We start from the raw sequence: 12,247 nt of genomic DNA on the forward strand, positions 1-12,247 counted from the left end.
GCTGCAGCTTCTTGCACGCCACATAACACAAGGCAGTCCTGCTGAAGTGGGGCATGAGCAGACCCCTACGCCTACATACTGGAGGAGGAAAACATCAGACCAAAGAAATGTAGTGATTATTCCAAGCTGTAAGGCTGGGTGCATCTGAACAGGGAGAGGCAGTATGAGAAAATAGAAAGTAGCTGTCTTAATCTGTGTCAGCTGTCTTCCCCTGAAGTGGATCAAAAGTAGATGCGAGCTAAGACAGACAGACATCATGTCCTTAAGTTGATCTAGCTTCCTAGATTGATGATACAAATCACCAACATAAGTTTATTTGAGCATAACATACTTATCCCACAGTTGTGGGATTACAACTTGAATGGAAATATCCCTTAAAATGAATTTTGCTCCAACAGTAACTCTACCAACCCACTTCTCTCCCACTTTCAAGTGTCTTGGGGCAAGAGCGGCATCAGACTTGCAGCCACAGTAATTGGGCAAAGTGAAAATAGAGCCATTCAAAGAAACTGCCATGTAGAATTAACTGCCATTTAGTATAACAATAAATTAATTTTTACAATAAAGATTTTACAAATGCGTCCAAAAGTTAATATCAAAATAAACACTTCTAGAACTTTGCCAGTCATCTTATCTCTGTACAAATACACACATAGAAGAGGTAGCTTTCAAGGCCACAGCAGCATTGAAAATGGCTTTTAGAAAGTTTCACAGACTTAAAGCAGTTTTGGAAAGCAACCGCCAGTACCTTCAGATAGAGATGTCACCTGGGGAGCCGAGCCGAGGCGAGTCACGGAGTATAACCCCCGGAGGGAAAAACCACTCATGCCTTTGCAAAAGAAGGTGGCAAAAGAGAAGGATGAGGAGTTTTCCAAAAGAGTGTTGCCAGCAGGTTTCAGATGTATGAAGATTAAGTAGATATTTTAACAAACAAAAACCATCCCTTTCCTCTGAAGAGAGGTCCAGGACAAACACACCTGCATGAGGGTGGGTTTTTTTTTTTTTTTTAAAAAAAAAAAAGCATCAATCCCTTTCTTTCCCCATTCTATATCCTCTCCTAAGGCTTATAGTTCACTACATAGGATGCATACATTGCATCCGCGTTCTAGTCCTTCATATCCGTAGGGGCAGCAAGCATCACGGGTATCTGGCTTTCTCTTCGGCTGCTTTCCTCTCAGTCCTTTCAGACCCCCAGCTATCACATATATTCTTTTTTCTCCCTTGTCACTTCTCAAGTATCAGCAAAACAAATGCCTTTACAGGAAAAATCCGTGTGAGCCATTAACAGACCTAGGTCCTAACACGAACATTTGGAATTTAGAAGAGCAGCCCAGCACATCTGCTGTATACCAAACCAGCTGTATCAAGTCAGAGCCCCTCGCTTGAGACAGAAAATTCTATTAGCTTGCGATTCTTAGCAGAAATTCTGACATTTAATGTACATATGTAACTAGCTGGTTTTTTCCTTCAACTCAAATACAAAACAGCACCATCGAGAAAAAAGAAGGCAGATGTTTGGTTCCTTGAATATTTCCCTCACACGCACCAGAGGAGTTGTTGGACAGGAAAACGCAGGGGGTGAGCACCTCAGCTCCAAACCTTGACCCACGTGTCACAGCCAGCCCCTGTTCTTGGCTTCCCTGTGAACTGATGCGTGACACTGCTTAATAGTGTGTTCCAGCTGGGCCAGCTGGCAACATCCAACTTCTAACCTTTCCCTAGGGAAGAGAAGATACAAAGGTTATCAGGACACAATGGAGCCAATTTTATAGACAGGGATCTTTCCATATATTCCTTTAAAACAAAATTCAAAGGGATTTTAATACCACGCTTTAACTCTGTCAAAAGCAGAGAATACTCAGTATCTCTGGAAATCCAGATGTATTTTTATCTTTGTAGCAAAAGATGAAGTTTATTACAGAGCTGGCTAACCATTGCTGTATCCTGCAGTGACATCTTTAAGAAGGAACAATCCAAGAGCCACACAGCTAACTTCAGTTCAGTCTTCTCAACCCAAACCTGAGCCTTCAACTAATAATACAAAATGTTACTGTTTTTTACGCATTTAAGCGGCAAGTCAACTACACATTTCCTACAGGTTTACGTATGTGTTGCAGATAGATAGAAACAAGTTCTATCCACAGTTACAATGCGGTCAGAGACTGATTTTAGGCTTCTGGGATAATCCGACTTCAATCTGCAGCTAGTCCTGCTCCTCTCACACATGCCTGACGCCTGTAATTTTTCTGATAATCTGCAGAGCGTCACCAATCAGAGACAACATTTTACAAGCTTATGCTCCTACAACTTAAATATTGTTTGAATTAGCTACTCCAAAAGGGACTTATGGTCACATGTTCAATATGGGACACCTGCACTGAGAAAAAAAGTACTGTAAGAAACATTTTTTTGGAAACAAAAAAATCCCCTAAGCATGCATTTACAGTAACCGCAGCGATTCCTGTTTTGGAACATATGGCAGGCTGGCAAACGGTGTTGAATGTTTAAATAGCAGCCACTCTAGTTCAACACATGAAAACCCTTTCCAATTTCAATGTTCTTCTGAAAGACAGCGAAACAAAGCTTCCATCCCTCAGAGTGCTTTAATAAAATTTGGCAAAATGACCAGATCCAGGATGTCGTCTCCCCATGCCTAGTTTCATAAAAATCAGGTGCAGACACTGAACCACTGCAGGTCTGCTGCATTTTTATTTGCTCACACAGTTTGACCAGTCTTCCCTGTGCGGTTTGCCTTTTTTGCAGTGGTAAAATTGCCAAAATACCTGCTCCTGGTTTTCTATTCGAACTTGGAATTAGATGGTAAAATTGGTTAAATGGTAAATGGCAAGAAAAAGAATAAATCCTCACTTCTACACTTAAGCTAGAGTATTTTGCAAACATTTGCTATTGCACTTGGGGAGGAAAAAAAAAAAATCAACCACAGATAAGGTAGCTGAATTCTAAGAGTTTAAAAAAATGACCTCATGCATACGTAAAAATTGTTATTTTAAACAATTAGCACAGATGTTCATGTTCTTGCTTGTACGAGCATGATGTGCAAGAGATGCAAAAATTCCCCTTCACCCCCCTGGGGAAAAGAAGCATGCGCTCTGCCCCTAGTATTGTGTATCCCTCCTGTCGACTCACACCCTCGCAATAGCCCCCCGGCACACGAGGTACTGGTGAAACAGCAACTGCTCTACGCGTTATCCGCTGGGTGATTTCTGCAGGCCCGTCTCTGGTATTCACAGCCAAACATAACCTCTGAGGAGGAGCAGCTACTAGGAATTATTTGTTGCTTTCCTGCTAGGAAAGTGGCTACAAAGCTTGAAACCAGTTGTCCTGACTCAAAATACAATTTAATACAATTTGTAACTAAAAGGGGATATGGTGGAAGACAAAACTATGCAGTTGTGATGTGTATAATCAAAAAGGCAATTTCCATAAAACCCAAGAAGTAGCAGTGACTTTTGCTCTAAAGTTCCTAAAATCAAGGATTTTACACAAACACCTTAAAACAGCCAAACCACAACTCAGCGAAAAGGCAGAGCTCCTTTTTACTTTTGGCTTTTCACTGTATTATGTAAAGGTAGTTTTAAAAAATAATCAGCATTGAAAAGTCACTCATACCAGCTTTCTTGACAGAATGGGGATTTTTGGAAGGTGCAATTCAAACAGTCTTTCATATATTTACATATCATGTATTTACACACAAAATAAATCTCTTGACTACACTGATTTATTATTTAGACTTTTGTTTCAAAAGAGGAATTTAAACCAGATTACATAGAAAACATTCTGTAACTTTGGTTTTCCAAAAGATACCTCCCAACAAGACCGTTTAAAAGGTACTCCTCAAAAAAAGAGCAAAAAAAGCAAGGTTAAGTCACAAAAGTGCAGCCTGAGGGCTACCAGACCAGCCTCTGAAATACTTTTATTTTACTACGCTGAGCACAAATTTACACACATTATTTTCTTTATGCCTGTATCGATGCAGATCTATATCCAACAGCTAGATTTGTTAGGGTTTTTTTCTTACTTGATCAACTTCTTTTTATATATATACATATATATTTTTAATACAATTCAAACTAAGAGATGCTTTTAAAAGGATATGCACCGTACCCTCCCAGTACTTTTTGCTCTCACAAGTAACATAAGCTTGGCAAACCAGCACAACAAAGCAGGAGATGAATTCTGTCACAAAGAGCAGCCTAAATGTATAGCATTTCTCCGGCAATAACCTATAGCACTGGCACAGCTCCTCTGATGAAAGACCATCCATCCTCCTGATGAACGAGCTCCATTCATCAGCTACAAACTGCACCTCGACTCAGTTTCGACACTGGGGAGCAAGGCACTACTGGGCAACCAGTAGTAAGCACACACACGGGCTACCAGTCAAGTCTGTGTACAGAACAAGAGCGAACATTGGGGTACCTCAGCAGTACAAGTTATAAACCCTCCGCAGCAGTGAGTGCCTTGACAGTTTTCAAGAAGAGTTCTTAAAAACGAGCGCAGAAAAATATCTCGGCTGAGACACGAATATTTCATTACCCTTACCTCAATTAAAACTTTCCCTTTGTTATTCTAGTGGGCACTGAGTAATGGGCAAAACGGTAACTAGTATGATACTACATGCAGACTTTTAGGCCCAAGAACACTGCGACAGGTTAATTCAAATGTAGATACTACACCAACTACAAATAATGTTAAACAGGTCAAGAGAGCTCGTTTCTGCGCCCTCAAAAACATAGTGGTGGATACTGGATTGCAAATAACTTCCACTGAAACGTGGGACACCAGTGTGGGACACCAAGCTGTGCCAGGCTGGCAGAAAGGGAGGTACAGGACACTGAAAAGGACTGCCAAGGAACAGGAAACGGGATAAGGTTTGCAAATGATGCAGTTAGTACTCCCCGAGGGTATCCGCCAGGCAGTCCCGCGCTTGATCACCACAGACTATGTATCAGGACAATAAACCAAACCGTTGCTCTGGCCACACCACAGATGAAATCTGGCCCCACGGTCGGTAGGACGAGGGGAGGCACAGGGTGCTCTCCTTGGCTAGCAGGGGAACGCTTGGCCGGAGGGATCGAGCACGCTGGTATCCAGTGTGGATGGTGGTGCCCATTCCAGACCCGAGGCATCGGCGTCTTCCCAGCCACTGCCTAACACAGTCACTTCCACCTCCTTTGCTAGTTTACTGTGAGGTCGACACAACAAGGTGGAAGAGCAAGAAGAGCAGTAGAAAAGTCATGCATAGCTTTCAAGCAATCTACTTAGACGCCCAGGCCTCTAAAAAATATATTTTCTTAGTTCAGACAAGATCAGAGGCTTGCAAAACAAAGCCTGAATAATTCTTTCTACCACTTATCCTTTCCATCAAATTGTCATTTATTAAATGGTACAAACTGTTCACTGGTCAACAGTGAAAACTCAAAAGCCTTAGACAGTACTAAATGGGTAACTTTAAGTCTTCACATTAGCTGCTTGCCATAAAAACCAGTGACCTCTCTGAAACACTTCTTGCAATCCAGCAACTCTACTGCCCACAGTGCGCACTTGAATGGGAAGGGAGGGAGGAAGAAACGAGGGCTTTAACTAAACCTCCCTTAATCTACCTAATTCTTCTGATGAAGCAGCTCAGGACTGGCCTGTTCCCATTGTTCAGAAGGGAAAAAACTTCATTCCAATTAAGAAAGATTCACCAGGCTAGGATTTTCATAAACCCGCTTTATCAGACCTGAAGAATCTGTACCGAGGAAGAAATTAGTGGCCAGGCCTGCCCTTTGCTACCTTTGTGTAACCCCGTCTCCTCCCTCCCAGGCTACTGCTTCGACCCCTAACAGCGATGTGTAACTGTGACAGATCTCACTCAGTACAATGGAGAGTTTTTGTCTTGTTACAGGGCTTTGCTCTCACCACATCTCAAGTCTCTACCAATGTAAGGACAGGGGACATGTGGAAGCAATGGTGGGGGGGGAGAACCCCACCAAAAAAGGAGAGGTCTTAGGTCAACGCTACTCTGATCTATGAGAGGAAGACTGGAATCTGCCAGGCGACTAGCAGGCAAGTTCAGAAAAAATAAAAAAAAAAAAGTCATGTAAGAGTTTCTGATGGAAAAACTTACTTTCTGAATTTGTTGAAGATGCAAAACATTGTTACAGCTGATCTCTGGGGCAGGGTCAGTCTTTTTGTTCCATTTATATCCTAAAGATCTGGACCCTAGTCCTTGGCTGGCATCTTCTAAATGCTACTGTGATACCAAAGCCTATAGTACCGCTTAGGGATATAAAAGCAGTGAGAATTGTGCATGTAGCTTTGGGTATTTAGCTTCAAGTAGTCCTTTTCCTTCTCCAGATAAGGAGAAACCCTTTGGACAAAAATTTGAAGACGAGAGCATCTTTGGTGTATCCTGAAAAAGGAACAGTCGGAGTACAAATATTCTAGACAGGAATTTATCTCCCGAAGAATTCAGAGGCTAGGTTGAAGTAAAAACATTCGCTAGTAATTGAAGCAAGGGGAAACACTTTGTTCAGCATGTTTCTGCTGAAGCACAAGTAATTCAGTCTGCCTTAAAGCAGTCTCTCTCTTGGAACATCTCTTTTTAATTGAGTGCTTTTAAAACCTCATTTAGCATCTCTGCTTTATTGGGTGGAGTCATATTTTATTTCACTTCTGCAATACCAAGTAGGTTCATTGCTGTAATAACTGAGAACAACAATTAGACATAAGAAGTACTTTGAAAATCTGTGGATTGAATTTATAGCAACACATCTTATTCTTTGCTTCATTTGCTTTATATGTTTTCAAAGGACATAACTTATATGTAACAAAAATATCACCCTCACCCTGTACCACTCATCCAGAAAACGAAAGTTCTGGTGAGAACGTTTGTTTTGGCCGTGAAATCTACTGTGGCACACAGAATTCACGACAATGGTCCACATTTTCAGGCTTTCTGATAAAATACGGACCTAGGGACACCTTTCAAACATCAAGAAACTGCAGTTCCCTTGCTACCCTTAGCACAATACCAAAGGCTGTATGTACGCTGTAGATTTTATACAGACAATAATGGAGATGCCCACAAATGTCTGAAAATGTGAGAACTACAGAAGTGCGGGTCACCAACTCAAGCCAGTTAAGCTTCTAAACTACTTTTCTCTACTGATACATGGATTGAATCTCTCCCTCCCTGCATACCTTTTCTCCCCTGACCTAGCAATTTGCCCTTTCAAATTCACAGAAGATTTGGGAAATCCATTATCAATCCAGGCAAAGGAAAGCTTTTCAGAATAATTTGCCTACTCAGATTAAAATAATCTGCAAGCCTTTTATGCAGCTGATGGAACCATGCTTCATATCCTGGCAAGTTACAGCTAATTCACATCCATATAACAGGAACATCAAAGAAAATATTTACCTGTCTTTTATTATCCACTTAAAATTCATTAAAAAACATTATGGCCTTTTAAAAACCTCACAGAACCTGGATTTACAAGCCCTCAATTACACAAATTCAGAAAGAAACCTTTTATGAGCCAGAAACTTTACAGTAAAGAACTGTAAGGCTTGCATGAGACTTATTTTTAGATCAATGTTTTCAAGGCCTTTAACTCAGCTGTACAACAGAATTATTTTCCTGTGACTGAACTGTAAAAAAGCCTCCTAAAATGGAAGCAAGTACTTGGAACCTTACGTTTGTTTCTCCTTTTTTCCAACTGTACTTACAAATGGCTTAGTAACATACAATGGTTTAATTTATGACTTTAATAATGATGGCCACAATGTAGCACAGCAACTGCAGATATGCCCAGTTTTCATGGTACAGTTCAATCACTTGAATCGCCTTGAGAATCGCAGGGTTTTTTCCTCTGCTGATTTAAGCAAAGTTCTCATAATAATGAGTTCTGTTACAAGAATTACCTCACCAAAACAGAATTTCAGTTATAATCAAATTCATTTAAATGCAGTCTCATGTTCTAACCTACCTTACAATGAATGCTGACCTATACTGGCTCTGTCTGCCACTAAGCCATGAATTCAAAACTGGTAAAGGAAAGAGGGACCAACATCTCACCTCAAAGTCAAACAGCTGAAAATCACTGTGTAGATGCTAATGGCTCATTTCTAATTTAATTTGTCCTCTCCTACTCTGTTGCAATAGTAGGTCATTAAAAAAAAAAACGGGGGAGGGAGGGGGGGAGAAAACATCCCCACTCATCTTCCCTATGCCCCTCCTACAACGGTGATTTTTTTGTTTATCTAAACGATTCCTCTTTATGGTACTTTGGTTAATACAGTATATGCTAAAATACTGTCCCAAAACCCATCTAATGTGGTCAGTAATTGGCTTACCGATATAACTTTTGTGAAACACACTCATAAAGCTCCTCAGCAGTGAATTTTATACTGTTATTTATCTAAAACAAAGAACAAAGAATTAACATAGTAATTTACCACGTATCACATATCGATTACAATTATACAGCTGGTATAACAGATATGGTTAACATATTACCTAACAGGCTCTCCAGTTGAGACAGTACAGAAAAAAAGTCATGCGCTGTATTATAAAATCAAATATTACAAATTAACCATCATGATTGTATATAACGGGAGTGATAGATATCACTCCAGCTCCCTTTTCTAACAATTTCTGCACAAATCTAAAAGATCTTAAATAATTCTTCCTCCCCTCTTAATTTACCCTGTAGTTCTATAGCAAACGAAATAAGTTCTGACTCGCGTTAATTCCATAAATATAGTCACCCTATATGTACACGCCCAAAAGTCAAATATATTTTCCTGTATAGGAGAAGACTGCAAATCTGAAATACATAATATACTAAATGGAAAAATACCTCTATTCTACTGCAGACATTCATTTCAATTTCTCTTCTTTAAATCTTTCAGCACAAATGAGTTAATGAGTTAAAACTTCATGAATAACTGGTAATTTCAATTTACCTTTTTCCTCTGAACTGCAGCCAATATTCTCCATAGAACTACCTAACGCAATGTACTCGCTCGCTCTCTTCTTAAAAGGACTAGGTCAGGGATGTTTTGGTGACTTCAGCTTCAAGACTTTTTACTCTCTACAGCGAGCCATTCACAACAAATGAGCGCTCAGAAAGGCACGCAAGCAACTCAAATACCAGCACAGATTCAAATAGCTTTTGGTAGGTACCAAGTAAAAATACGTTTTTATGTCCAACTCCTAATAAATAAGAGCAAATCTTCAAAACTCTAGCTTAGTGGAAACACGATGAGACAGCTAACCTCGTAACTACTTTAAATAAAAAACTGTAACAGAACTGTATCTGACAAAACATTAAAGAAAACTTCATACCTCATTGCTTATGAGGACGTTATAGAGGGTCCAAATATCTTGGAAACTTCTGGTTGGGGTCAAAATTCTGAAAAAGAAAAGTTTTGGGATTTTTTTAAGCAAGTATAAAAGGAGTCTATGGAAGAGTTAAAAAATAGTCAGAAGTGCTTCATGAAAAAAAAAAAATCTAATTACTTTCTTTAAACAAAAAGAAAATTCTGATCTTTGAAGAATTTTCCCTTCCACCCATCTCTTTCCACTCCCCTAAAAGAATTAAATGAGCCTATTATTTCTGTAAGGACTTTCTATGAAGGTTTTTCCTAATTAAAAATTCAACTGATGTTTTTATGAGTAATTTCTCTATATAGACGGGAAGAAAAGCAGCAATAATTAAAAGCCTTTTATTTCACATAAGCAAAGCCTGCTGTATTAATGTGGAGCAACAGAAAAGTGACACGCAACACAAAACTTTCCCACACTAGCTAAAGCTTTAACTCATTCCCTCCAGTACTCTAATGTACAGCTCAAATTCTACAATTTACATACCATTTTTGCTGCTTTTAATAATAACCAATTCCCACCCAATACCGAGAAGTGAAAATAGGGTTTGACAGATGAAGAGAGGTGTCCTTTTGAAGAACCTAGGACCATGCGAAATACTGGTATTTTATTTAGCCATAAATGCACACAGCAGCCAGCAACATTTCAGTCTTTCCCGAAATCTAGTCCTTGTTCACCACGTTACAAGCAGAGATACCACCTGCAGAAGAAAGCATCAGCTTTGGTCTCTCCGTAGGGTGTTGTGAAGTTCTGAGAGATGTACACCCTTTTCCACAAGGCTCCAAAAATGATCCAATAAGGAAGTCATTCTCTCAAAAAATAATTCTCCTAATCTATTTAAGCAGATATAATTCAGTTATACCTTAGTCTAACTTAATTTGCATTCGCTAGGAAAACACAGAAACCTCTTAAACATTACAAAATGTACATTAAAAATCCACATGAAAAACCATGTAACGCTTTACATATATTAAAAAATACTGATAAAATTCTGCCTTAAGTTTTAAGTATGTAAATAATGACTAAGAAAATGAATGGTTTTGGGAAAAAAAAAATTAAAAAAAAAATCTTCTTTTTGGGAAGCTCTATTTACTTTCCCATGGGAAAGTGTCCAAATTCTCCCCTCCCTCCCCTTGCAAGCTGTAAGCCTTTATAAATGAATGAATTAGGAATTGAAAAAACCAGAAAACTAACAGAGTAAGTTAAAAATCCCAGTTAACAAAGACACTGTATTTTAAACGAGCTGGAAGACCGTGACACACCACAGGATTTATCATAACAAGTAAGTCCGCTGCTTATTTTCATCATGATTTTACATAGGAATTATCACTGTTACAAAAATTAGTCACACATTCTTTCCCCCCTTCCTAAGAAGATAAACCCAGAATTTTTCTCTTAAACTAAAACACTTAACCTGCCAACTAAAAGTCGGCAAGAGAACCAGTTGGCTAGTTTGCCTAAAAATACCTTGAAGCCTTCAACTGCTACCTCAGTGAGAAAGCCATCAGCTTTGACAGCGTAAAACCCTGGCAGAGACAATTTGGCAAATATCCTTGGAAACGCTGGGAATCTTGGCAGCTTGCACTGCATCGCAGCTAAGATTCCCACCGACCAGCTCCATCTAGCCATTAGCCAGCAACCCTGTCTGCATGGGACAACGCATCAGCTTTAGCTATGGCATCGGTCATCTGCAATATAAATGAATGAGTACACCCGAGCCTGGGAAAGTGTGATTTCTATTGCTGATGATTTTTGTACCATTCTGCCTTCTATTTCATGCAAAAAGGAGGAAAGCTTGCATGTTTGTTTTCATAAAATTGAATGCAAAACCGTACAAAACACAAAAGGTGAGATATTGCTAATAACTTCACCTGAAGGCCATTACATATTGCCACACAATATGTTGAGGCAAAATATGTTCATCACTGTATTTCTCCTGCTGTGCCAAGGACACATCTGGAAGGGTGTAGGATAAGTAAGACTGCTGCCACAGCTGAGCTGCCGGTGGGAAACCCAGCCAGGTAAGCTTTCTATAGGAAGGATGGAGGGTAGGGGGGAAAGGGCAGCTGGTGAGAGGAAGACGACCTGTATTAATTATGGGCTTCTGGATTTTGTGGAAGAAAAATGTATGTACGAGCTACGAAAAGGTGAAGGAAGAGACTGAGAGCAGAGTGGGAGGCAGGATTAAACAGTGCTGCCTTTCCCTTTGACTATACAGCATCTCCGCCTGGCTATTTCTGTTCATCTGACTTCTGATTTCCCAGGGCAGAGAAGTGGCTAGAAACATCAAGTTTCACTCTGTTGTTCTTAGCAAGGCTACATTTAAAGAAAACCAGTTTGAAAGTCATTTTCGAAGCAATATTAGACTGTAATTCCAAGGTCATTTTTAGACCCCCTGGTTTTGCACAGATCTCTAGTTGTACTGTGAGTATGACAGCAGCCAACACGCCACCCACGTTTCCTTTCCCTTAACAAACGTAACACCATGAAAGCACCAGCATCACCTACACTGTATTTGATCTCTTCTCACTGAAGGGAGCACTTTTCAACAATTACTAGGCAATCTGAATCTTGACACCAGCTAGGATGCTGCAGACTTAAAAACTACTCCATTGATGTTTCCCAGACTATGCACTTAGGCACTCAATAAGGTAACCCTCACCACTCTTCGTATTCATTTCTTGTCAGGACATCAAATTGGAAAACAAAATATTATTTTTGTACTGGTGACCAAAGCGTACTAGCAAACAGCTAACTTTATTGGTTTAGCTCACTGTAAGTTACCAGACCCCAGGTGGATGTACAAACCAGCTGTGCTTCCGGTTACTTGGAAAAAAAAACAAAGTAAAA

At 39.8% G+C, this 12,247-nt stretch overlaps 1 protein-coding gene across 3 annotated transcripts in view; it reads right to left on the reverse strand.

The window, feature by feature from the left end:
* Positions 1–295: 295 nt before the first annotated feature.
* SWT1 (SWT1 RNA endoribonuclease homolog) overlaps positions 296–12,247 on the reverse strand; it is a 39,719-nt gene continuing 27,767 nt past the window's right edge. For all 3 annotated transcript variants that reach the window (XM_076339561.1, XM_076339560.1, XM_076339559.1), the window contains 3 exons: positions 9,359–9,425; positions 8,365–8,429; positions 296–1,718 (listed from right to left, as the gene is read on the reverse strand). In XM_076339561.1, the coding sequence (XP_076195676.1) occupies positions 1,613–1,718; positions 8,365–8,429; positions 9,359–9,425 (238 nt within the window). In that variant the 3' untranslated portion in view covers positions 296–1,612. The remainder of the gene's footprint in view (positions 1,719–8,364; positions 8,430–9,358; positions 9,426–12,247) is intronic.

The sequence above is a fragment of the Aptenodytes patagonicus genome, chromosome 5 (assembly GCF_965638725.1).
Source record: "Aptenodytes patagonicus chromosome 5, bAptPat1.pri.cur, whole genome shotgun sequence".
Taxonomy (NCBI): Eukaryota; Metazoa; Chordata; class Aves; order Sphenisciformes; family Spheniscidae; genus Aptenodytes; species Aptenodytes patagonicus.